At 41.7% G+C, this 25,541-nt stretch overlaps 1 protein-coding gene across 6 annotated transcripts in view; it reads right to left on the minus strand.

Moving 5' to 3' along the window:
* The window catches only part of VPS13B (vacuolar protein sorting 13 homolog B), a 645,914-nt gene extending 627,307 nt beyond the window's left edge, over positions 1–18,607 (minus strand). For 5 of the 6 annotated variants that reach the window (XM_055125276.1, XM_055125277.1, XM_055125278.1 and 2 more), the window contains exons 1-2: positions 18,245–18,593; positions 5,255–5,398 (exon numbers count right to left, since the gene is read on the minus strand). In XM_055125276.1, coding sequence (XP_054981251.1) covers positions 5,255–5,398; positions 18,245–18,391 — 291 coding nt within the window. In that variant the 5' untranslated portion in view covers positions 18,392–18,593. Of the gene's footprint in view, positions 1–5,254; positions 5,399–18,244 lie in introns of all 6 variants that reach the window. The other variant, XR_008628450.1, reaches the window with a different exon arrangement.
* Positions 18,608–25,541: the final 6,934 nt, after the last annotated feature.

The following is a 25,541-nucleotide window of genomic DNA, read 5'->3' on the forward strand; positions in this document are numbered from 1 at the left end:
CCAAGGGCAAATGGGAGGGGACCCTGAGACAGAGGCAGAAGGAAGCAGACACCCTGGTGGAGGGTTCGGTGTCACAACATTTTAAGAATAAACCCCTACCATGAATAACACCAATGGTATTGTAAATCACAGTAGCACTGCACTGTCATCCTGTTGATTTGTACGAATGGGCACCAGTAACATCTCTGTTGTGAGACTTGTTGTTACTGTTTTTGGCATATCGAATATGCCACGGGTAGCTTTCCAGGCTCTGCCGGTAAATCACAGTACTTCAAATTTAAAAAATAAAATAATTGGGGCTGGAGTGATAGCACAGCGGGTAGGGTGTTTGCCTTGCACTCGGCCAACCCGGGTTGAATTTCCAGCATCCCATATGGTCCCCTGAACACCGCCAGGAGTGGTTCCTGAGTGCAGAGCCTGGAGTAACCCCTGTGCATCGTTGGGTGTGACCCAAAAAGCAAAAAAATTTTAAAATAAATTAAATAAAATAATAGAAGGATGAGGGGCCACCTGGGAAAGAAAGTAATAATAAAGTACATGTCCATAATACCCAAAAGTAGAGAGAGAGTAAGGTGCCTACCACAGAGACAAAGGGTGGGATGGGGTGGGGGTGGCAGGAGGGATACAGGGGACACTGGTGGTGGAAAATGCACACTGGTGGAGGGATGGGTGTTCAATCATTGTATGACTGAAACTCAAACATGAAAGCTTTGTAACTGTATCTCATGGTAATTCAATTTAAAAAAACTTTTTCAAATAAATAAAGTACATGTTCAGCATTCTTGAAGTCCTGAGTTCATCCATGATACCGACTGATCCCTGGGCCATAACAAGCTGAATTTTCAGGCCCACACTGCCAGGTCAAACATCACCAAGAGAAATGCCAGGGCCCTCAGGTACCACTGAGGGATCCATAAAATATAGCTATAGAGCCAGAAATGTAGCTCATTGGTGGAATGCAGGTCTTTAACAACTGAGGCCTGGGCTCAATCTCCATCAGAAAAGCGAAAAAAAAAAAAGCGCGCACACACACACACACACACACACACACACACTTATTCAAAAGAGGATCAGAGAAAGGGCTAGCTAGAAAAGATGATGAAATAGAGCCAGTGGAAACAGCTCATAGAGCTGAGTATGTTTTCCCTGAAAGGAGAACCTGCAATCACCAACACCTGAGTCTCAAGCCAGTGCTGTTATCTCTCCTGTCTGAGTCATCACACATATAAGGTACAGTGTCTACAACACTGAGCAACAGAAGAGATGTTGTTCTGGCTCTTCCAGGATAACCCCAGTAATTTATATCATTCTGAGAGAGTACTTCATTACTTAATCAAGTGTAACACTCTTTTATTCTAGTAAGATAGAGGCACTGAGAAAATAAATATGACTTTTGCAGTTCAAAAAGGAAAAACCTCTTCACAAGGATAAAACAAAAACACCGAACACTGCAAAACAGGGTGCTTGCCTTGCAGCAGACCTGACATCCCACATGGCCCACTGAGCACCACCACCAGAAGTGATCCTGAGTGCAGAACCAGGACTAAGCCCTGAGCACCACTGGATGTTGCCCAAAGACAGGGAGGAAAGCTGCAAAAATGCCCAATATGGCAACATGGAACCTAGACATACAGAGAAGCCCACAATAAATGAAAGAATAAACTGTTTTCATACAACAACAATGTCCGGAGTAAAGAGACAGACAAAATGACAGGAATAAAGATGCTGGAGTTAAGCTCAAGAAACTTGATAGTTGTGCTAGAATCCAGAGACATGAACACTGGGCTGGGGGGTGTTTTGTTTGACTGGGGGAATCATACGCAGAAGTACCCAGGAGCAGGATACCACTGATTCACCACTTGGGAGTCATTCCTGCCTATGCTGTGGGGACCAAATGCCAGGGATCTTACCCAGGGCTTCCTGCACGCAAAGTATGCACCCCAGCTTCTCACAGAGCTTTCCACCCCAGCAGAGAACTTCAGAGAAAGACTGTGAATCAGCAATAAGAGTTTCCAATCGTGGGGAGAGACCAAAAGAGGTCAGCAGGAGATGGCAATAGATAACCATCAAGAGATAGTGCACTTGTCTGCAATACAGACTTAGTATTAGTCTATAGCTAATCCAATTAGAAGATACATAAAACTTAAAATTTAAAACAAGACATAATGGTCTGACCAGTGACAGTGATGGCACTCACAGCTTTCTGCCAATCTGAGAGAGATGACATTTGGTTGCCCGCCTCCTGATCTCATTTTAACTTCCAGTTTTAATTTTTTAATAGACTAATTACTCAATGCAACATCATTAATTCCATAATGATCAGTACTAAAAATTCCAATGACCACATGTCAGTGATGATCAGTATGTAAACCAACCAACTTCAGAGGGGGATAGGAATAAAATCATTATTAGTCTACAGACCTTCAAGTAAATAGAAAATTCTGACAAAATTTAAATCAAGGAAAAAATATTCTCTAGTATTACATAAAATCTCTACATTGCAGAAAAGTTCTACTATGCAGAACAGCTAGAAACTGGTATAGTATCAAAAGTAAGCTTCACTTGTCTATCCTACCTTAAAAATAAAGCAATTCTGAAGCCTTTTGAATAATCAGACTAAATTAGAATAATTCAAATAAAAATAAATACTCATATCTTTGAGTCTAATTTGACCTAACATATACTTTTTAGAAAAACAAATAAGCAGTTAAGATAGAACCTTAAACAATTTCAAGAAATAATGAATACAATGTCACTGTCAAGAGTAAGAATATGACTCCTCTGGAACGATGACTTGAAATTTGCAGTTACAATCAAAATTTTGTCACTAAGGTATAGCTGAAATCAAACTAATCCTCCTATGTTCAATATATTAACCCTGCATATTTTGATAAGTCTACTTTCAGACTTCAGAGATGCAAATATGATACAAAGAAAAAAGAAAACATATACCTCATTTCCAAAACTTTCCATACTTAAAACACATTAGGAAAAACACATTTCCTAATGTGTTTTAAGTATGGAAACCTTCCTGGGGCTGGAGTGATAGCACAGCGGGTAGGGCGTTTGCCTTGCACGCGGCCGACCCGGGTTCGAATCCCAGCATCCCATATGGTCCCCTGAGCACCGCCAGGAGTAATTCCTGAGTGCAGAGCCAGGAGTAACCCCTGTGCATCGCCAGGTGTGACCCAAAAAGAAAAAAAAAAAAACAAAAACAAGTATGGAAACCTTCCTAATTCCTAATTTTGAATTAGGAAATTCAAAAAATAGTGTATTGTAATTATGTTAATGTATTACATAAAACTACAAACCCAAATTTTAATAATTTTTAAAAAGCTAGGCTTCTGACAAAAAAAATTAAGCAAAGTGTAGAATAAATATAAAATAGACATGACTTCTTAAAACATTTATATTTATATGATCTAAATTTAAATATATAACGAAAGTGTTCCTTCTATACATACTAATTTTATTCATAAGACAATTCCTTATGATTCCCTAAGAGCTGGGAGACTAAATATGGCCTTATTCAGTTTCATTAATACAAGCATATTAATATAATAATCAGTTTAAAATATGAAAATAAACTTTAAAAATGAGATTCAACTCATATTTATACAGAAAAAATAATTCCAATCACTAGTATAAACCAAAGTATTACTCTCCAGGGATAGACACTGAAGAATAATTTGTCCAAATGTCAACTGCAATTTTCAAAAATCCTTTCTACCTCAAAATCTCAAACATCTGTAAAAAATACTTGTTTGGAGAGCGGTTTATACTCATGACACTTGACCTTTTGCTGTACACAACACAAAATTCATGTCTCAAATACCAACGCAGGCAGGAAATCTGATCATTCCTGCAGTAGCCTTCTGCAAGTTCCAATATCAAATATTAGTTCTAGGTTGAACTAAGTCATGTGTTACAAATCTTTTTCTGCTGCCTCTATAATTAGTTGTAATTTGCCTCTTTTAAAATGTGTTTCTTATGGGACATCTGGCCTTGAAACTTCCACCTTACCATTGAAAAAATACTTAGTGTCTGGATTTTTTTCCCCTCTTAATATGGTGAGCACTGCATGGGTGGTATAACCAACTCCAGACTTTTAAAAAATTAAATTCCAAGAACAGATGATGATTAAGAACCTTTTAAGTATTACTAAATAAAAATACATAGTGAAACTTTATACAATATAACTACCTCTAGATTTCCAAATCAATCTCACAAATATTTAAAGTTCACAAAATAAATTTTCAATAAAATACAATGTTGGCCAAGTTATTTCATATGAGAACATAACTAAGAATTACATTAGTTATGTTAAACTGAATAAGTTTGCAAGACATCAAAAAAGGAAAAAATAAGGTTTAACCCCAGTGGTTTGTAAAAACACTCAAATTACTTCCAATTTATAAATGCCCATAACTAAATGCGCAAGAGACACTGAGGTTATAATTGAAATGAAACTTTGAAATACTAACAAATAAACTTGTTTCTAGAAACTTCCTTTAACTGCAAGCAAAACATGAGGTAGGGAAAAATTAAAAAGAAAGACACTTCTTTTCTACGAAATGAAAGTAGAATAGTTCTTCAGACTGCTGCAATACAGAGCTATCTACTTCCAAGAAAATTCTGACAGGAAGCGTCTAAAATTTTAATATACCTTTAGAAAAACACTGAAAAGAAATGTAATATGGGCCAATGAAGAATTTTGGGAAAAAAATCCAATTCTGATGCCAAAACTTGAAAGATAGAATAGATTTTGGTATAAAGGTAAAATCATTTTATTTTCATTTTCCTAAAAATGACATCCAAATTTTTCACTTCATTTAGAAATGTCATGTGACATTTCTATGTCTATGTAAACAAACAAACAAAAAAATCATACAATTTTCTAGCCAAAACTTAAAAACCTTCACCTGAAAACTGGGCATTATCAGACCCCAATTACAGTGGAAATAAGAAATGAGCAATATAAGTGATCCCAATTAGGGTTTAGCAGATTAAGCAAAATTTGAAAAAAAAATAATTCTTTAGGATGTTTTACCCAAATTTAAGAATATAACTTTACAACAAAGTTTTACAGGCATATAAAAAGTTGTAACTATATCTAAAGTTTATATACATTTAGGCAAACTAATAGAATAGTTGTTACATTTATTTACATAAAGTTGACATATTCTAAAAGTTACAAAAATATCAAATAACTGTTTAAATAGGCTAACAAAATTAGGTTCAAATAATTTCTTACCTGTATTCCATCTTTAAGTTTCAAAATACATTCCATTGTATTGATGGTAATTACCACAGGTTCTGAACCCAGTTTTGTCCATGGTACATGAATCCTCAATTCATGAATATGTCCACTTAAAAATGTGAATGGTAACTTCAATTCCTTAAAACAAAATGTTAAATATAAGTTAGTGATGTTTTATTCTAATAACCAAATTACTTTCTGAAAAAAAGAAAATTTCCAATGTCAAAATATTTATGGAATTATTATTCATCAAAAACCAGCATCAAGTAGCTATTTAGGCAACCAAAGGTACAAAACCATATTGTGCAAGTTAAAATTGTTCTAATAAACTTCCTAACCTGATTAGGTCTCAGTTTCTTACTCCACTGAACAGAAAAACTATACAGTATCTGCTACATGATTTAAAAAATGCTTAAATATGGTAGCACTGAAACCAGTTTTGCAAGAAACATTAAAAGAGCTTCTTTATAAAGAAGAGACCAGTATGACAATAATAGCTGGGAATGATCACACCGGATAAGATCTGAGGTCTGAGGGCTAAAAGTAGGTAAAGAATATTCTTGATAACCTTTCAGTATCAATACTGCAAGTCACAATGCCCAAAAGGAGAGAGGGCAAGAGAGAGAGAGAGAGAGAGAGAAAGAGAGAGAGAGAGAGAGAGAGAAAGAGAGAGAGAGAGAAAGAGAGAGAGAGAGAGAGAGAGAGAGAGAGAGAGAGAGAGAGAGAGAGAGAGAGAGGAAAAGCAGGTACGGGGTGGGAGTGATGGGAGGAAACCTAGGGACAGTGGAGCTGGGAAATAAGCATCAGTGAAGGGATGGGTACTGGAATACTGTATGACTGAAATTCAGTCAAGAACAGCTTTGAAAGACAGTTCAGATAGAGAAGGGAGCACCAAGTAAAGGGTGTTTAGAGGGGCCCGCTCGGGATGGGAATTGCGTGCTGAAGTAGACTATAGACCGAACACGATGGCCACTCTATACTTTCATTGCAGAACACAAAACCCTAAAGGAGAGAGAAAGAGTAAAAGTAAATGTGCCTGTCACAGAGGCAGAAGTGGGAGGGGCAGAATGGGGGGATGGGAGAGATGCCAGGAACATTGGTGGTGGAAAATGGGCACTGGTGGAGGGATGGGCACTCGATCCATTGTATGAAACTTAAGCACAAAAATTTGTAAGTCTGTAACTGTACCCCATGGTGATTCATTAAAAATTAATTAATTAATTAATTAATTTTTTTAAAAAACCTGAAAAAGAAATTTAAAAATTTTTTTAAAAAAACACTATCATTTACACCTACACTTTCACTAAAGAGCAATAAATGTGCTTCTATTAGTTATGCATACATCCATAAGTGAATATTTCCACCTTTAACATCTGGCCTGTGTAACTGATACGTTTGTGAAATGGTTCCTAAATTGGAGTCTTTATGAACAAAAGGAATTTCTTTGGGAAAAGCACCTAAATCAAATTCAAGACCTTAGATCATTAGATACTAAACAACTGATCTTACCAGGCAACACTAACAAAGAGAAAGCATTCTACTTTAGAGTCTGAAATTTTAGAAATAGGAATTTTAAACCACAAGGCCCATGTTGAAGATCCCACTGAAGTTCAATAGCCATTAATCATCTGACTGTAAGCAAGGTCATTTGCGTTTGTCATCAGCAGCTGTTATTTTGTAAAAAATGAGAAACTGTAAAAGGCAAAGCACAAATGTGGTTGTGAATAAGTTTTCCATTCCTTCTTCTCAAAGTAAATTCCACAACTTTTAAAAAATGAATTAACTTCTACCTACTCAGTAAAGCATTGTGGAAAATGCATTCTTAAAACTAGAACATGACTCCAGAAAAATATTAGCACCAAAAACATTAAAAAGAGGATCACTCTCACAAATCTAACTCTAGGTCACTGTCACTGTCCTCTATTTGTTCATCGATTTGCTCCAGTGGGCACCAGTAACATCTCCATTGTGAGACTTGTTGTTATTGTTTTTGGCATATCGAATGCGCCACGGGAAGCTTGCCCGTGTGGGTGGGATACTCTTGGTAGCTTGCTGTGCTCTTCAAGACGGAGGGAGGAATTGAACTGGGTTGGCTGCATGCAAGGTAAACGACCTACCCGCTATGCTATCGCTCCAGCCCATAAATTTATATAATGTGATAAAATAGTACATATGTAACACTTGTATCACTTGTCATCCTGTTATTCATCGATTTGCTCGAGCGTGCGCCAGTAATGTCTTCATTCATCCCTGTCGTGTGCTAGTGTAGCCCAATGGCATCTGCTCACTCCAGGAACACAAAGAGCCTCAAACCGTTCATTCAGGGTCTTGACGAAGAAGTCTGACCATCTTGTAGGTGGGCAGCCACACTGTCTTGTGACATCCTGTGGAATCCAGTCAGTAACAGCTCTAGTCCAGCGGTCATCTCTGAATTGCATTATGTGTCGGGTCCATCTGATTTTCTACACCTTAGCAAACAAGTCAGCGTCCCTGATTCTTGATTGTCGATGGAGGTCAGAACTCCGGATTCCTTCTCTTACTTGAGTGAAACGTGATACTCCAAGCAAAACTCTTTCGATTCCTCTTTGGGATACCCAAAAAGCATTCTCATCCTGTTTTCGTAGGGCCCAGGTATCTGAGGCATAAGTTAGTGAAGGAAGAATGGTGGAGTCGAAAAGATGTGCCCCTGAGCATCGCTGGGTGTGACCCAAAAAAAAAAAAAAAGATGTGCCCGAAGCCGGAGGTTCTTCATCCTCTTAACCACTTCTTCAATGCTCTTGAATGCGTTTGACGCCGCTCTCTTCCTCCTGAACAGTTCAGGTGCCATGTCATTTTTCATGTTGAGTTTTTGACCCAGGTACACATAACTGCTGCATCTGAAGATGTTCGTTCCATTGAGGGCAAATGGAACATCAGGAACTAGTTCATTTCTCATGAACACTATCTTCGTGAGATTCAACTGCAGTCCGACCTTTCCACACTCACGGTCGAAGTCGGCCAGCATTCGTGCTGCTTGGCTGATATTTGGTGCTATTAGAACGATGTCATCAGTGAAGCGGAGGTGGTTTAGCTGCCGACCGTCTATCTTCACTCCCATTCTTCCCATTCCAGTTGTCGCATGACATTCTCGAGGGTGGCACTGAAGAGTTTCGATGAAATGGTATCACCCTGCCAAACCCCTCTCTTCACATCAATCAATGACCACTTCCTTGTAGAATGGTGATATCCTGGTGGTGAATCCGTAATACAGCTTGCAGAGGATCCTGATGTACTGAGTTTGAATTCCCTGTTTGGCAAGGGCTTCGATGACCGCTCCAGTCTCAACAGAATCAAAGGCCTTCTTTAAATCAATGAGTGTTAGACGTAAGTGCATCTTGAACTCTCAGGAGACCTCAATGAGCTTGATCACCATGTGGATATGGTCGATCGTGCTGAATCCTTTTTGGAACCTCACTTGCTCGCATGGTAGGTAAGCAGGTAGTAGTAGGTAGTCGGTAAAATAATCTAATGTGAAAATCATGAGGCCCTCCTGCCCTATGCCCTTCACTGCTACCTATAGGCAGTTGTGTTGATTAAGGTCATCTCTAAATCCAATCAGGTAAGTACATTTCCAGTTGCACCTCAGACAGAGGAACTCATCAGACACAATAATGTCAACTCAGCTACTATTCTACATCTGCCCCACCTACTCTCACTGCTGGTGGGAACCTATTGGGTCTTAATTCTGTCCCACAATACTTCCATAAAAATCATGGTAACTAAACAAGAGGTTCAGGCCTATACCAGCCTGCCCCACTCAAATATAAGGAAAATAACATAGGATCACAACAGATTGTCTATATAAGACAAGCAAGAAAAGAATGGAATGACATATTCAAAGTACTAACTAGAAAAACTTTCAATCTAGAATCCACTACCCCTGCAAATCTGTTATTTAGATTTGAGGAAGGGACAAACACCTTCTCAAATAAAAGCTGATAACTAAACCTGTAACTATAAATAAATATAGTTATAACTACAACTATATATAACTATATATTAGTTTAGCTATAACTTAATCAATCCTACAAAAATTACTGAAAGACCACCTATTAAAAGCAAATGAATAATTGCAAAAACACATAATTAAACACATAATTAGGGGCCAGAGCGATAATACAGTAGGTAGGGTGTTTGCCTTGCACACAGCTGACCCAGGGTCAATCTCCAGCATCCCATACGGTCTCCCAAGCACCACCAGAAGTAATTCCTGAGTGCAGAGCCAGGAGTAACCCCTGAGCATCCCTGGATGTGACAAAAAAGCCAAAAATAATTAAACCAAACAAACACACACACACACACACACACACACACACACACACACACACACACACACAGCAACCCAGCCTTTTATATAAAAATCTCTCTGAAAGTCAATGAACTAAACTCTTCTACCAAAAGGCAACATTAAACAAAATCTTTCTATTTGTGGCTTAAAGGAAACACACCTGAATTCACAAGGATACATACAGGGTCAGAATGAAAGGATGGAAAACAATCATACAAGTCAGTGATAGAACAAAAAAAAATTAAAATTAAAAACACTGACACAAATAGCATTTAATAATAAAAAAAGAAAGAAATGGACACTACTTATTGGTTAAGGGAACAACAGACCAAGAAGTGCTCTACAACACACACATATATATGCATATATGTGTGTATATGCACCAAATATATGTGTATACATGTGTGTATGTGTGTACCAAATGAACGCTCGGTAAAATTTATGAAGTGTCTGTTCACATACCTAAAGAAAGATAATGACAATGACAATGGCCCCATACTGAGCCAATTTCACCAGGGCACCCCAGATGGAGTAGCTGTAGTCTCCTCCCCTACTCCAAATGGAATCCCAGTGACCAAGAGCTTCCACAAGCAAGGCCCAGGTATGTGGGTTCCAAGACTAAATATCCAGGCCACATGGCAGAAGAGGACCCGGGCTGTCCCTCCCCGCTCCCAGCCCCACCAGCAGACTGGCTGTCATGCCCACAATTTGCCTCCAGGCGCCATCTTAGCACACCAACAGCCCTGGCCCAGAGACTCCCAATTGAATCCCAAAATGGATTAGTGCCATACAGAGATGTCTTCGGAACCCAACCATTTACAATCTAGAAATTTACATTTACAATCGAGGCTGCATGAGCTCTCGTATATTCAAAATAAGCAATCGAAAATAAATTCTCTAGTGTCTGCCCCTGGCAGGTAGGCTTGAATGGCGGTGAAAAAATTCGAGCAAAACATAATGCTCAAAATTAGAGAGAGTATTGGGGAAATTGTCTGCCATAGAGGCAGGGTAAGGTGTTGGGGGGGAGGGGGAGATACTGGGGACATTGGTGGTGGAAAATGTGCACTGGTGAAGGGATGGGTATTCCATCATTATATAGTTGAATCTCAAAGATCAAAACTGTAACTCTATCTCACGGTGATACAATAAAATTTTAAAAAGTAATGTGGAGTTCATGTCCAATTCAATCAGCTAAATCAATGGCTGAACAAATAGGAGTACTCCTACATTATTAAAAAGTAAAATAAAAGAAAAGAAAGAAAGACATTGGTGGAAACACAGTAACAGTAGTAGGAGACTTCAACAAACAAGCAATCCACTTTTGCCACTAAACTGGTCAACCAGACAGATTATCAGTAAAGATACAAATAAAGATACTCATTATCAGGAATAAGGAGTTAAAGAACTAGGATTTACAGACCTATTCAGGGTCCTACATACCAAAAAAGTCAAAAACAAATTCTTCTCTAGTGCAAATGGATCATTCTCTAGGACAGATATCATACTAAGGTATAATTCAAATACACATAAATTTACAAATACAGAAATCATAAGATAACAAGCATCCACTCAGACCACAGTGCCATGAAAGTAGAAATTAATCACAAAAAGAAGAGGGGGGTGGGGCTCGAGCGATAGCACAGGGTAGGGCATTTGCCTTGCATTCGGCCAACCCGGTCCGATTCCCAGCATCCCATATGGTCCCCCGAGCACTGCAAGGAGTAATTCCTAAGCACAGAGCCAGGAGTAACCCCTGTGCATTGCTGGGTGTTGACCCAAAAAGAAAAAAAAAAAAAGAAGAGGGGAAATATTCAAACAAACGAAAGCTGAACAAGACATTCCTAACAACTGTATAAAAAAGGAGGAAATAAAAAGATTTCTTGAAACTAATGACAATGAATAAATGAGGTAACAGAATCTAAGGGATACAGCAAAAGCTTTACTTAAGGGGAAAATTCAAAGCAGTGCAGACCTACATAAGAAAAGAAGAAAAGCTCAAATCAACAGTCTAAACACCCATCTACAAAACCAAGAGAAGGAATAACAAATGAATCAAAAAAAATAGTAAAGTGAAATAATAAAAATTAGAGCAGAAATTAATATTATAGAATCAAGAAAGCAATACAAAGATTCAATGGAACCAGGAGCTGGTACTTTGAAAGATAAACAAGACAGACAAACCTTTAGCTAGACTCATGAGGGGAAAAAAGAGAAAGTATCCCAATCACATCTGGCAGTGAAGGGGAGAAATTACAACAAAACCCTCAGAAATTCTAGACAAGATGAGATTTTTATTCATCTAGATTTTCTTATTTTAGATGTTTAAGCCATGTGTTTACATTGTTGAGAAATTACAACAGATCCCTCAGAAATTCTAGACATTTTAAGAGGTTACTATGAGCAACTTCCTGCTGTTAATCTGGTTTATTGCAACCATGTAATCTCCCACAACTGAGAGAAGAGAAAGTAGAAAATCTGAACAGGTCAGTCACAAGCAAAGAAATTGAAACAAATTAAGCATCTCCCCAAAATAAAAGTCATGGTTCTATCAAACATTCAGGAAAACACTCTTTTCCCCTTAAACTATTCCAAAATACTGATGAAACAGTAATCCTTCCTAATAGCTTCTATGAAGCTAAGATCATATTAATAAGCAAAGCAAATACTAGAACATATCAGACCAATATCCCTAATGAACATCAGTGCAAAAATTCTCAACAAGGGGTTGTAGCCATAGCACAGTAGGTAGGGAGTTTACCTTGCACGGGCTGACCCAGGTTTGATTCCCAGTATCCCATATGGTCCCCCCGAGCACCGCCAGGAATAATTCCTGATTGCATGAGCCAGGAGTAACCCCTGTGCATTGCTGGGTGTGACCCAAAAAGAAAAAAAAAAAAATCTCAACAAAATCTTAGTCTGTAAGTCTGTAAATGTATCTCACAATGATTCATTAAAATTTTTTAAATTAAAATTTAAAAAATAATAAAAATTAAAATCTTAGCAAACCAAATTCAACAACATATTTTTAAAATACATATTTTTTAAATATACCACAATCAAGTTGGATTCATTCCAGGGATAAAAGGATGGTTCGATTATAACACAAATCAATTAACGCAATACACTCAATAAAAGGGAAAAACCTCAACAAAACAGTTGGAAGGAATCTTCCTCAAGATAGTAAAGTCCAGGGGCTGGAGTGATAGCACAGCGGGTAGGGCGTTTGCCTTGCACGCGGCCGACCCGGGTTCTAATCCCAGCATCCCATATGGTCCCCTGAGCACCGCCAGGGGTAATTCCTGAGTGAAGAGCCAGGAGTAACCCCTGTGCATCGCCGGGTGTGACCCAAAAACAAACAAACAAAAAAAAGATAGTAAAGTCCATCTATAACAAATCAACAGCCAGTATCAGTATCAATAGTGAAAAACTGAAAGCATTTTCTCTGGGATCATGTAAAAGGGCAAAGATGTCCACTATTTCACTTTTATTCAATATGACATTAGAAATACTAGCTAGAGCAATCAGGCAAGAAAAAAAATTAAAGGAACCCAAATTGGAAGTCAAGCTATTACTACTTGCAGATGATATAATATACACATAAGGTTCTAAAGAGTCCACCAAAAAAATCTCCTAGAAACAAGAAATTAAATACAGCAAAGTAAGAAGCTATCAACTCAAGACACAAAAGTCAGCTGCACTCCTATGTACAAATTCTGAATTAGAAAAGAAAATGATCAGACTCTACCCCACTCAAAATAGTCTCAAAAAAAACATCAAGTACCTAGGAATCAACTTAATAGAAGAGATGAGAAAGCTATACCATGAAAATTTAAAGCTATACCATAAGTCACTTAAGAAATAGACAAAAGACAAATTTCAGAAATGGAAAAAATATTCTATGTTCCTGGATTGGAAAATTCAATACCTTCAAATTGACCATCCTATCCAAATTATTACACAGATTCAAAACAATCCCCATCCAAATTCAAGTGACATTCTTCAAGGATTTAGAAAAGTCAATAATAAAGTTTGTATGGAATCATAAAACACCCAAATTGCTAAAGCTATAATGAGAAATAAGAGATACAGAGGCTTCTCACTACCAAACTTAACCATCTCCCCAAGAACAAAAGCCATGGTTCCAAAAAATGGGAGCTAAACAAAATATTTCAAAGTAACAACTGGATCAAAGAGGAAATCCAAGAAAAATTAAAAGATTCCTCCAAAGTGAAAATGAAGAAACTATATTACAAAGCTATAGTGATCAAACAGCATGGTACCAACCGGTTAGAATAATGTTCCTAAAGACAAATTCCCAGATCAATAGTCAATTAATACTTTTTGTTTGGGGCTCATACCTTGTGGTGTACATTCCTGGCTCTGCATTCAGGGAACACGGGGGACCATATGGGATGCTGGGGATCAAATCCAGGTCAGCCATTTGCAAGACAAACCCTTACCTGCTGTACTATCATTTTGGTCCTACGTCAATTAATTTTTGAAAAAGGAGCTAGGAACATGAAGTGGGGTAAAGACAGTCTCTTCAACAAATTGAGAAAATTGAATAACCACATGTAAAAAAAAAATAAAGCTGGATCCATATCTACACCTGACACAAAGTTAATTCAAAGTGGCTCAAAGACCTTGAAATTTGACCAGAATCCATAAAATACAATGAAGACAATATATACAAAACACTGCAAGATATGGACTTGAATATATGATTCTATTGGCAAAAACAACAAAATCAAAAATAAACAAATGAACTATATCAAATTAAAGTTTCTGGATGACAAAAGACACCCAAAACTGAAAGGTACCCAACTAAATGGGAGAAAAGTATTTGCACTTAACACATCAAATAAAGGGTTAATATCCAAGGTATACAAAGTACTTATAAGATGAAGTCCTACCATTTGCCAAAGCATAAACGGCAGTAGAGGGGATCATGTTAAGTGAATTAAGTAAAAGAAAGACAAATAGCAGATGATCTCACTTGTATGTTATATATAAAGAAGCAAAGCAAGGAAATAGAAATGGTCCAATGAAAACAAGCCTTAGACTTTGAGTGTTGGGTATAGGGGAGAGGTGCAAGGAAGGAGGGAAATAGAGGAAGGGAAGTTTTCTAAATACATTAGTGGCACAATACCAGCATTTTGGTGGCAGATGGAGAGTGGGAACTTTATAATTCTAAAACACATACACACTTACACTCTTGTAAATCAATTCTTTTCTTTACATAGGAGCCAGGTAGTATAGGACTTAAGAAGCCTGCGTTCCACATGCCTGACCCCATTAGATCCACTGCATCACATGGCCCCAAGAGTATCAAAAGATAATACCCTGGCACCCCCGAGCATCACCACCTGTAGCCCTGGTGGTCCCCAGCACTTAGGACCTAAGCATCACTGAACCGTTCCAATTGGTCAAGAATTCAGAACCACCAAAAAGTGACAACCGCTGGGTACTGCTGATGGTCCACCAAAAAGTATTTTTTAATTTAAAAAATGATGGGCTTCCCACTAGCGGGGGGTGGTGAGGATCTTGAAGTGGGGAGCTCTAAAATTTACAAGCTGGATTAAAATGTGTGTGGGAATGTAAAGGACCTATAATAGTTTAGACAATGTTGAAGGAAAAAAGAACAAAGTGATCCAAACCATACTATGAAAGATGAAGACTGAGTGTAAAAGCAGTAGATGTAGCAACACAAGAGCAGGACCACAAAATAAAAACAGACACACATATGACAATCTGATTTTAAGGGATTCAGTAAGACAAAAAGGATTCAACAAATGGATCCTTTAAATATCATTGAGGAAAAAAATGAAGCTTCACCTCTACTTCACACATTTCAAAAAATATATATTTTTAGATGAATAATAAAATACAATTAAGTTTCTAATATAAAATAGGCAAAAATCTCATGGCTTTGGAATAAAGATTTCTTAAAAGAAATATGAAAGTAAAAATCATTGGGGATGGAGCGATAGCACAGCGGGTAGGGAGTTTGCCTTGCACATGGCCGACCCAAGTTTGATTCCCAGCATCCCATATGGTCGCCTGAGCACCGCCAGGAGTAATTCCTGAGCAAGCGAAGAGCCAGGAGTAACCCCTGTGCATTGCCAGGTGTGACCCAAAAAGAAAAAAAAAATCACTAAAGGAAAAGACTAATAAATTGGACCTCAAAATATAAAATTCTGTTCATCAAAAGATAGTAGGAGGTAATATCGCACAGTGCTGGGTTGGTGGGGGGGGGGGGGTATCTATTCTGGCAGACTCCCGTGCTTGGGGCACATGCTGTTCTGGGGACTGAGCCCAGGCCTTACAGATGCACACCTTGAGCTGAGCCTGCTAGATTCTCTCTCCTCACACAAGCATGTGCACATACTTGTATCACTACAATTTATATCACCACACTGATACATAAGACCTTTACCTAGCAAAGGATCCACGATCAAAATATATAAAGAACTCGTACACATCAGTAAGGGAAGAGAAAATTTTAATTTGAAAAGGAAAAACAATAGTGCTTACAATAAAAGACAGTCATTAAGTGGAACATGAAAAGATACTGAAAACCATCAGGGAGAAGCAAATTTAAATTTCAGTAAGAGGGCTTGGAAAAATAGTACAGAAGGTAAAGTACTTGCCTTGCATGTGGTAACCCTGGTTTGATCCTTGGCACCACATATGCTCCTCAAGGACCAAAAGGATCACTCCTGAGCACAAAACCGAGAATGGTCCCTACACAAGTGGGTTGGAACCAAAAACCCAGAATAAACTTCAATGAGAATTATAATCAATGAGAAACTATGCCAAAAAAATGAATTTCAAAAGTAATACATTAGAATGAGCTACCATTCCGTACACAACATGAAAGCTAAAATTAAAATAGCATACTTGGTTTAGAGCAATGCACACCTGAAAATTTTAAATGCAAGAAATAAAATGATAAAATAGAATCAAAATGAAATGTCAAACATACCAAATAACAAAATATAGAGTAATTCAAATTCTCATGCATCATTGTGAGATGACAAACTGATCTGACTTCCAAAAAGCATTGGGCAGTGCCTGTAAAGACTATGTCTCGGTATACACCAAAGGGAAGTACACCACGGTCCATCAACTTATTTACAAGAATGTTCATAAACACTTTCTTCACAAAAGCCAGAGGTAGAAATAAGGCGTGGGATGTGGCTCAGTGAGAGAAGAGACACTTGGCATGTATGATACTCTAGGTTCAACTCTGGGAACCCGCACACAAATAAGAGTTTAAAAAGTGGAGACAACCCAAGAGTACAACAAACAAAACTGCGGGGTAAATTGTGAGTCTGAATGGCACACCAAAAGGTATATTTAATAAAATAAATATTTTTAAAATGTGTCCCTCATACAACCTGAGCTCAACTTGGCCTTGTATTGGCCTTGTTATAGAGCCAAGCCAGACACAAATGACTCTAATGTCCGAAGGCTCAAGAACCAGTAAGAGTTATCTATGTTTATAGAAGTTAGGATAGCAATCGCCTGGTGTTAGGGATGAAGATACTGATTATCAAGGGCACAGGGCCAACATCTGGGTGATGACAATGTCCTAGTTCTTGACCTGAATGGTAATTACAGATGCAGACACATATGTAAAGAGTAGCTCCATACTTAGGATTTGTGCTCATTTTATTTTTTAATAAAAGCATTAAGATAATTAAGACGGGGGGTGGGGAGCATGGATATGTCTTGCTGTTAACTCTTGATTCAGCAGAGGAAACAGCCAAATACACCTGGCGAAGTGTGAAAGAGTCCATCTTCCCTTATCTCGAAGGCCGCTGGCTGTCTGACTCATCCCTCGTTTTCTACCCTCAAGCCTATGGTTACCTGACCTAGGTAAAGTGAATGAAGCAAAGATCCAGTTCCTCCCGGGCTCCGGGTGAGAGAAACTAACAGGCAAGAGACATTTCCCAAGTAACATTTCCATGTAACGTTTCCACAAAACATTTCGCGGGAGTTCTCAGTCCTGGGCTCAACTCCAAAGACTGGGTCTACTACAGTCTCACTAAAGGTCTAGTCTAACCTCGCCCTTTTTGGGGATAAGAGGAGTGTGGAGGGGAGAGGGGTCAGAGGCAAAGGAGAGGGAAGGGGAGAGAGAAAGAGGAGAAAGAGACAGAGACAGAAAGAGACACAGAGGGTGACAGAGACAGAGACACAGAGGGTGACAGCGAGAGACAGAGAGACAGAAAGACAGGAAAACAGAGAGACAGAGAAAGAGAGAGGAAGACAAGGAGAGAGACAGAGGGCGACAGTGAAAGACAGAGAGACAGAGACACAGAGGGCAACAGCGAGACAGAGACAGCGAGGAAGACTAGAAAGACAGTGAGAGACAGAAAGACAGAGGAAGATAGGAAGAGAGAGACAGTAAGACAAGGAGAGAGGGAGAGAGACAGAGAGCGACAGTGAGACAGAGACAGAGAGAGAAAGAGAAAAACAGAGAGACCGGGAGAGAGAGAGGAAGACAGGGAGAGAGAGAGAGAGAGAGAGAAAGAGAGAGAGAGAGAGAGAGAGATCTCCCGTCCGCGCCGGAGCCCGGCAGCGGCAACAGGCGAGCCCGCTAAGGCGGGGGTCCCTCCGCACGCCCTGGCGCTCCTGGGGCGCGACCCTCCTACCTGCTCCAGCACGTCCAGCCGCAGCTCGAGCTTGCTGAGCACCACGTCCCCGCCCCACAGCGACAGCTGCAGGTCCGAGGGCTTCAGGTTCTTGATGTAGCGGTTCACGTAGCTCATGAGAATGGGGGTCACGTAGGACTCCAGCATCTTGGGGGCCGGGGGGCGGGGGGCCGGGCGCGCGCGGCGGCGGGGACGCGACCCCCTCGGCTCTCCCCCTCAGGAGGGCGCCCCGCGTCCCGGAAGGCGGCCCCGGCAGCCCCGCCGCGCCGAGGCCCCGCACGGCGGCCCGCGCCCCACACGCCCGAGCGCCCGCGGCGTCGCGACCCCCTCGCGGCACCGGCCCCCGCCCCCGCGGCCGCCCGGCTCCCGCACGGCGCCGCTTCCGGGTGCGCCCCACGCCGCGCTCCCGACTAACGTTCCCCCCCGGGCCTCGGCCGCCGCCCTGAGCCGCCCCCTCCGCGGGTCCGGGCGGTGTCGGGCCGGGGAAGCCCCTCGGAGCGCCTTCTGGGGCCGGACGGCCGGGAGCTCGACCCCTGGGTGCCCGATCGCGCCGGGCGAGTGGGGAGGGTCGGGCTGCCGGGAGCGCGGCGGGCGGCCGGACGACTTTCGGCGCGGCACCGGGCACCGGAAGTGGCGCTCGGGCCCCGGAGCTCGGCGGTGCGGCGGCGGCTGCAGCCAGACCCACTGGGTCCGGGTGGCCGCATCCCCGCGCGGCGGCGACTGACGCTTTCTCTAGGGGGGAGGGTGGGGGGCGGGAGGTTCTCGCGGTGCGGAGGCCGGGCCAGGCGACACGAGGGGCAGGTGTCGGGGTTCACCCGAGTTGGCAGGGGCAGGGGAACCGCGTACAAGGGGAACTCGGGGGCTGCGCTTAGGACCCAATGTGGGAACCAGTCCCCGCCTAACGTGGGCGAAGCGCGGGCCGAGGAAGCAGCTGTCCGAGAGGATGGAGACGGAGAAGAAAGAGGCCGGAGGATGGGAAGAAGAAGGGGGGAAAGACGCCTGCGGACGCGATCGACCGGCTGCGGCCCTCGGCATCCCCATTAGCTCCCTCCATCCCACCCCCGAGCTCCGCCGGGAGTCTTCCTGGTCACTGCTGGGTGGGACCTAAGAAGAAAAGAAAAGAAATAAAAATAAAAGACGTCTCGTGAACACCGGAAAAGCAACAGTTGCTGGCCTTGACGTGGAGGTTTAAGAGTCAGACACGTGCAAATGAAAGGCACGTGCAAAATGCGATCCTGTCGCAGTACTTACACGCGCACAGACGCGCCAGCGGCTAATGCGGGAAGCGTGCACCGGCCTTAGAGCAAGGCGGGCCAGGTTGCCTGGTTTTTGACAGGTATCTCTTGTTTCTTTTTGTTTTCTTCTTTTTTCTTTTTGGGTCACACCCGGCAATACACAGGGGTTAATTCCTGGCTCTGCACTCAGGAATAACTCCTGGCGGTGCTCGGGGGACCGTGTGGGATGCTGGGAATCGAACCCCTGTCGGTCGGCCGCTTGCAAGGCAAGCGCCTTACCCGCTGTGTTATCGCTCCAGCCCCAAGTACCTCTTGTTTCGTTTGGGGGCCATGCCCGGGGATGCTAAGAGGTTACTCCTGGCTCAAGAATTACTGCTGGCCGTGCTCAGGGACGAACTTGGGTCAGCCACTGTCTCGTCTCTCTCTTCCTGAGTTATATCTTTTGGCAGCCGCTGGAGAAATAATCTAACACAGCATTTGAAATCAGGGATGTGACTGTTGTAGAGCACTTCTTGTGTGAGGCCCTAGGTTTGACACCTCCTAAGATAAAAATTAGATAGGTATTAAAAATACTCTCCACCGGGTGTCCTTGAATTTTTAGTTGCAAACCTTAAGAAGTAAATTCCCGGCACTCCATATGGTTTCCTAACACAGCCAAGAGTGATCCCTGAGCACAAGGCCAGAAGTAAACCCAGAGCATTACTGGGTATGACCAAAAAAAAAAAAGAAGAAGAAGGAATTTTTGCTTTAGAAAAATTAGATCATTGATCTTTTTGGCGGGGCGAGGAAGGTATTAGGAGTCAAAAAAAAAAGTGATTTTCATCCTGTGTTCTATTGTTTCCTGTTTCTTTTATTTTTTAAATTTAGACCTCATGATATACATAGCTGTTTTCAGTGAGTTTTCAGGCATGCAATGTTCCCACCTCCAGACCCACCAACCTGTGTCCCATCACCCCATAATCCCCTCCGCCCACCCCCAAACTGATCCCTTGACAGTTACATTTTTAAGTTTAATTGTTGTAGTTGGGGTCCCAGGGTCAGTACTGTTGGCTCTAGTAGTTTCCATACTTCACCCTTCACAAGGGAGAAGACTCCACAGCCCCTGAGCCCTGCCCTATGGCAGCCAGGATATATTGAATTTTCACAAGTATGCTTCATTTATTGCTCAGGGGTTGCTGATTTTTTTTATGTGAAATGTATAACTTTTCCCAAATCTGTTTAAAAATTTATTTATTTTGTAGGTTTCCCCTGTCTCCCTACCCCACCCCGACACACACACCCAAACACATACAATGTTTGATCTCAAAAAAGACTTTAGAGGCCAGTCAGTTATGTAGACAATACATTTTCAGAGTCAAGTAAAGGGGGCAAGTGGGAAGGGTTGTTTTGTTTTTACTTAATAAACTACATTTTTGAGCAGTCATAGAAGAATTGAGGCAGAAGTTCCAGTATGCTCCCTGGTCCTACCCCAGAACACACACATAAACAGTCTCCCACTACTTAACCTCTTGCATTGCACTGGTAATCTTCACATCCGTGAACTGTGCTGATATACCACTATCACCCAAAGGCCTTCATTTTACATTAAGGTTCATTGTTAGATTTGTACATTTGTGGATTTTGACAAATATGTACAGAATGGTGCCACTGCCCTCAATGCCCTGCATTCATTCTGCACTCCACACAGGTGCTCAGGAGCCCCCCACTTCCTCCTGTGACTTCAGCCAGGCAGGCAGTTCAGTGCGAGGGTGCAGTGCTGCAAGAGCCCTGTGTGCTGGGATTACCCAGACTTTCCGCGATGCTCAGGGAACGTGGTACTGGAGATCAAATTGAATAGGACCATGCGAAGCACATGCATTAGCCCCCACACTCTCAGGCCCTTGGGTATTTTATTTGGGGGGGGGACATGATATTTAATTTTTTTACTTTTTTTTTCCATTGAATCACCATGAGCTACACAGTTACAAAGTTGTTCATAATTGGGTTTTAGTCATTCAACATGTCATCACCCTTCCTTTCCCCAGTGTATATTTCCCACCACCAGCGTCCCCAGTTTTCATCCCGCCCCCTCTCCCCTCCCTCCACTTTTCTTTCTAATCTCTCTCCCTCTCTCTCTCACTTTCTCACTCACTCTCAGTTTGTGATACAGGTACTGAAAGGCTATCAAAGATTATCCCTTTACCTACTTTCAGCACTCAGTTCTTGGCCAGAGTGATCATTTCCAGGCACCTTTGTCATAGTGGTCCCTTCTCTGTCCTAGCTGCCTTCACCACCACGACTTATGGCACCACTTTCTCTTTTTGCCATACCCATTGGTACTCAGGGATTACTCCTGGCTCAGTGCCCAGGGATCACTCCTGGCAGGCCCTGGGGACCATTTAGGGTGCCAGGGAATAAACCCAGGCTGAATGCACATAAGGCAAGTGCCCAACCCACTGTACTATCTCTCCACCCACCAGTAGATAGTAGATCTTTTTACTCTCTCCAATTTTGCCTTTTCCAAATATACAGTTAAGAGTTACATCATATGTAGCCTTTTGAAATTGGCTTCTTTGACTTAGTAAAATGCACTTAAATTTCCTTCCTTTCCATCCATCCTTGATGGCTTCATAGCTCTGTTCTTTGTAGTGCTGAAAAATATTTCTTTTTCCATCAATTTACATCAAGATTGGGTGAGTGAAGTTAGAAGGAGAGGAAGAAACAGAATGATCTCTCCCAAGTGTGGGATAAAAAGTAGGAGTAAAACAAATGTCCAAAAGCAACAGAGACCAAGAACTGGTCTTCAAAGCTACCACAGAGGAAAATAAAGAGGGCTTGAAGGAGGAACATTGGGATAATGGTGGAGGAAAGTTATCATTCTACAGGCAAGCATGGGTTACGCATGAAATCCTCTCATCACCAGTATTGTAAACCATAGTGCCAGAAATAAATGTGGGGGTTCCACACCCAGTAATACTCAGGGGTTACTCCTGGCTTTACACACAGGAATTACTCCTGGCGGTGTTCAAAGGACCATAAGGGATGCTGGAAATTGAACCAGGTTCAACCACGTGTAAGGCAAGTACCTTACCACTGTACAGATGCCAGGGACCAAACTTGAGTTTGATCAGCTACATTCAGTCCCTGGTTTTGCTTTTTACCTTCTCTAGATGTGCTTGGAGTTGAGTTTTCCCTCCTGGTCAGAGAAGGCTAAAGGAAACCATTGTATGTTTTCTCTCCCCAGAACCTTGGACTCTGCTAAAGTTATTTCTGCTAAGGTTAGACCTGGTAAACAGAATGCTCTAGAACATTACAAAATAACTCCTTTTACTCACCCCCTGCCAGAAATAGCACAAGCGAATTTTCTCTAATAATCACTATGAACACCTGGTAACAGTCTGGGAAGTAAGAAACAAATAAATTTTAAAAAAATGGATGCCTCCCAGTGTGTCCACACTAACTCTGATATGTCCACTCTAGGCCTTAATTACAGCTTAGGAGTTCCTTCGTAGCTCCCTAGAGATTTCTGCTCTTGGTTTTCTGCTGTGATGTGTGAAAAGATGCATCTGCCTCTAAAGCCTCTGGGAACAGATTTGTTCTGGGGCTTCATTTCTTGGATGGACCTAATTGCTGATGATACTTGAAATTCTTTTACTTGTTAAGGTAGAGCAGCAGCTCCAGCCACTGGCATGCTGCGACAGAAACCAGATGTCCCTGATGCACTTTTAAATATTTGGGTGGTACTTAAACTATCTCAAAGGGTGAAGAAAGACTCCTTCATTGTCAGTTTTTCTATTCCCCACTGTGTCTACAGAAGAACTCTGAGTACAAAATAGGTCATGGCCATGATAGACTATATTTTTTTTTGGGGGGGGGGGTCACACCTGGTGATGCACAGGGGTTGCTTCTGGCTCTGCACTCAGGAATCACTCCTGGAGGTGCTCAAGGGACCATATGAGATGCTGGGAATCGAACCTGGATCGGGCCCGTGCAAAGCAAACATCCTACCCTCTGTGCGATTGCTCCGGCCCCTGGCCATGATAGACTTTAGCAGTTTCCTGATGAACATGTTTTCCTTCTCCTCTGTGCCACGGCTGATGACAACTCAGCAGGTGTTGTCAGCAACTGAGTTCTGACCTTCGGGGTGTGGCAAGGCATGATGTAGTGGCAGGCCAATTCATAGAAGCCTCCAGAAAACAGCCATACACTTTCCCCATAGTGTAGTTATTCTAAGTAGGATGCAACAGAGGGTCCCACACCCAAAGAAATTTGAGGTGAAAAAAATGAGAAACCAAGAACAAAAGAGATGACTCAAATGAAGCAGGCACTTTGCAAAGGGGACCCTGGGGAGACTGACTCCTGGCACTGACTGGTCCTCAGCACCACAAGGACAAGCTCCCAAACACCCTGGCAGGAGTAATGTGGTATAGATGAGAGCTCTTCCAGAAATTCATATATGTATGTATGTGTGTATCGATTTAAAAAGCTATGTGGGGGCTGGAGCAATAGTACAGCAGGTAGTGATAGTACAGCAGATAGGGTGTTTGCCTTGCACATGGCTGACCTGGGTTCGATTCCCAGCATCCCATGTGGTTCCCCAAGCACTGCCAGGAGTAATTCCTGAGTGCATGAGCCAGGACTAACCCCTGTGCATAGCCAGGTGTGACCCAAAATGCAAAAACAAACAAACAAAAAAACCTATGTGTACACACATTCACATGCAGACTTAGAGTTACTAAAGAAAACATTTCAAAGGGCTGGAGTGATAGCACAGCGGGTAGGGCATTTGCCTTGCACGTGGGCGACCTGGGTTCGATTCCCAGCATCCCATATGGTCCCCTGAGCACTACCAGGGGTAATTCCTGAGTGCAGACCCAGGAGTAACCCCTGTGCATTGCCGGGTATGACCCAAAAAAGAAAAAAAAGAAAAGAAAACATTTCAAGTCAATAAAAACCCGTGTGGCCTGTGTTCCAAGCACTCTCCCCGTGATCGGCTTCATGAGTTCAGTCGGCCCTCTGGACCATGGTTTACTCATCTTCAATTTCAGACTTGAGCGACTTGGCATCCCTTTAAAGTTTAAAGTTCTAAGAACCCAAGATTCAGTTACTGTACTAGTATAATTACATCTGGAAATAGCACCCAGGAACATGTCAAAGAATTCAAATTACTTCTTAATGGTTAATGAAACACTGAGTTCACAAAAAATGAGAATAATTGTAAACACCGTCCACTGTGAGACGGTGCAAAGGCAAGACAACCCAAAAAGATGAGGAAAGTGTCTTGTAAAGGAGCTTACTGGGCTTCAAGTTTGATTTTATTTATTTATTTATTTATTGCTTTTTGGGGTCATGCCCAGCGATGCTCAAGGGTTGCGCCTGGCTGTGCACTCAAGAATTATTCCTAGTTATGCTCAGGGGACCATTAAAGAGCCCATATTTTTCTTTTTTAGTTTTGTTTTGCTTTTTGGTTTGGGGGCCATACCTGACATTATTCAGGGGTTATTCATAGATCTACACTCAGGACTTATTTCTGGCCAACTCAGGGGACCATGTGGGGTGCCAGGGATTGAACCTGAGTTAGTCGCATGAAAAGCAGATGCCCACCTCCTGTACTACTGCTCTGACCCTTCAGATTTTCTTTTAAAAACACATATACTGGACAAAGAGATAACTCAACAGGCTGACCACATGTTTTCATGCAAGAGACCCATGTTCAACCCCCAGCACTACATGGTCCCCAAAGGACTGAACTGGGAGTAGCTCACAACCAATACCAGGTGTAGCCCAAAGATTAAAAGAAAACATAAAGTAGGGCTTGGGGTGTGGCCCAGTGCAGAGTGCATCCTGCCACATGTGACATCCATGTGACATCCTGGGGTCTGTCACTAGCACTATTTAAAAGGTAAAATAAATCACATTCAGCTTAGCCTTTCACCAAAATGATGTCACACATTAACTTTGTAAATGAAAAGTGTATATGCAAGCAATAATCAGATTTAGAATAACTGTAAAAAGTAATCTTCAGTAGTCATTATTGTTCATGATACTATATAAAATTTATAAAAATTATAAAACATCTGTAC

The sequence above is a fragment of the Sorex araneus genome, chromosome 2 (genome assembly GCF_027595985.1).
Source record: "Sorex araneus isolate mSorAra2 chromosome 2, mSorAra2.pri, whole genome shotgun sequence".
Classification (NCBI taxonomy): domain Eukaryota; kingdom Metazoa; phylum Chordata; class Mammalia; order Eulipotyphla; family Soricidae; genus Sorex; species Sorex araneus.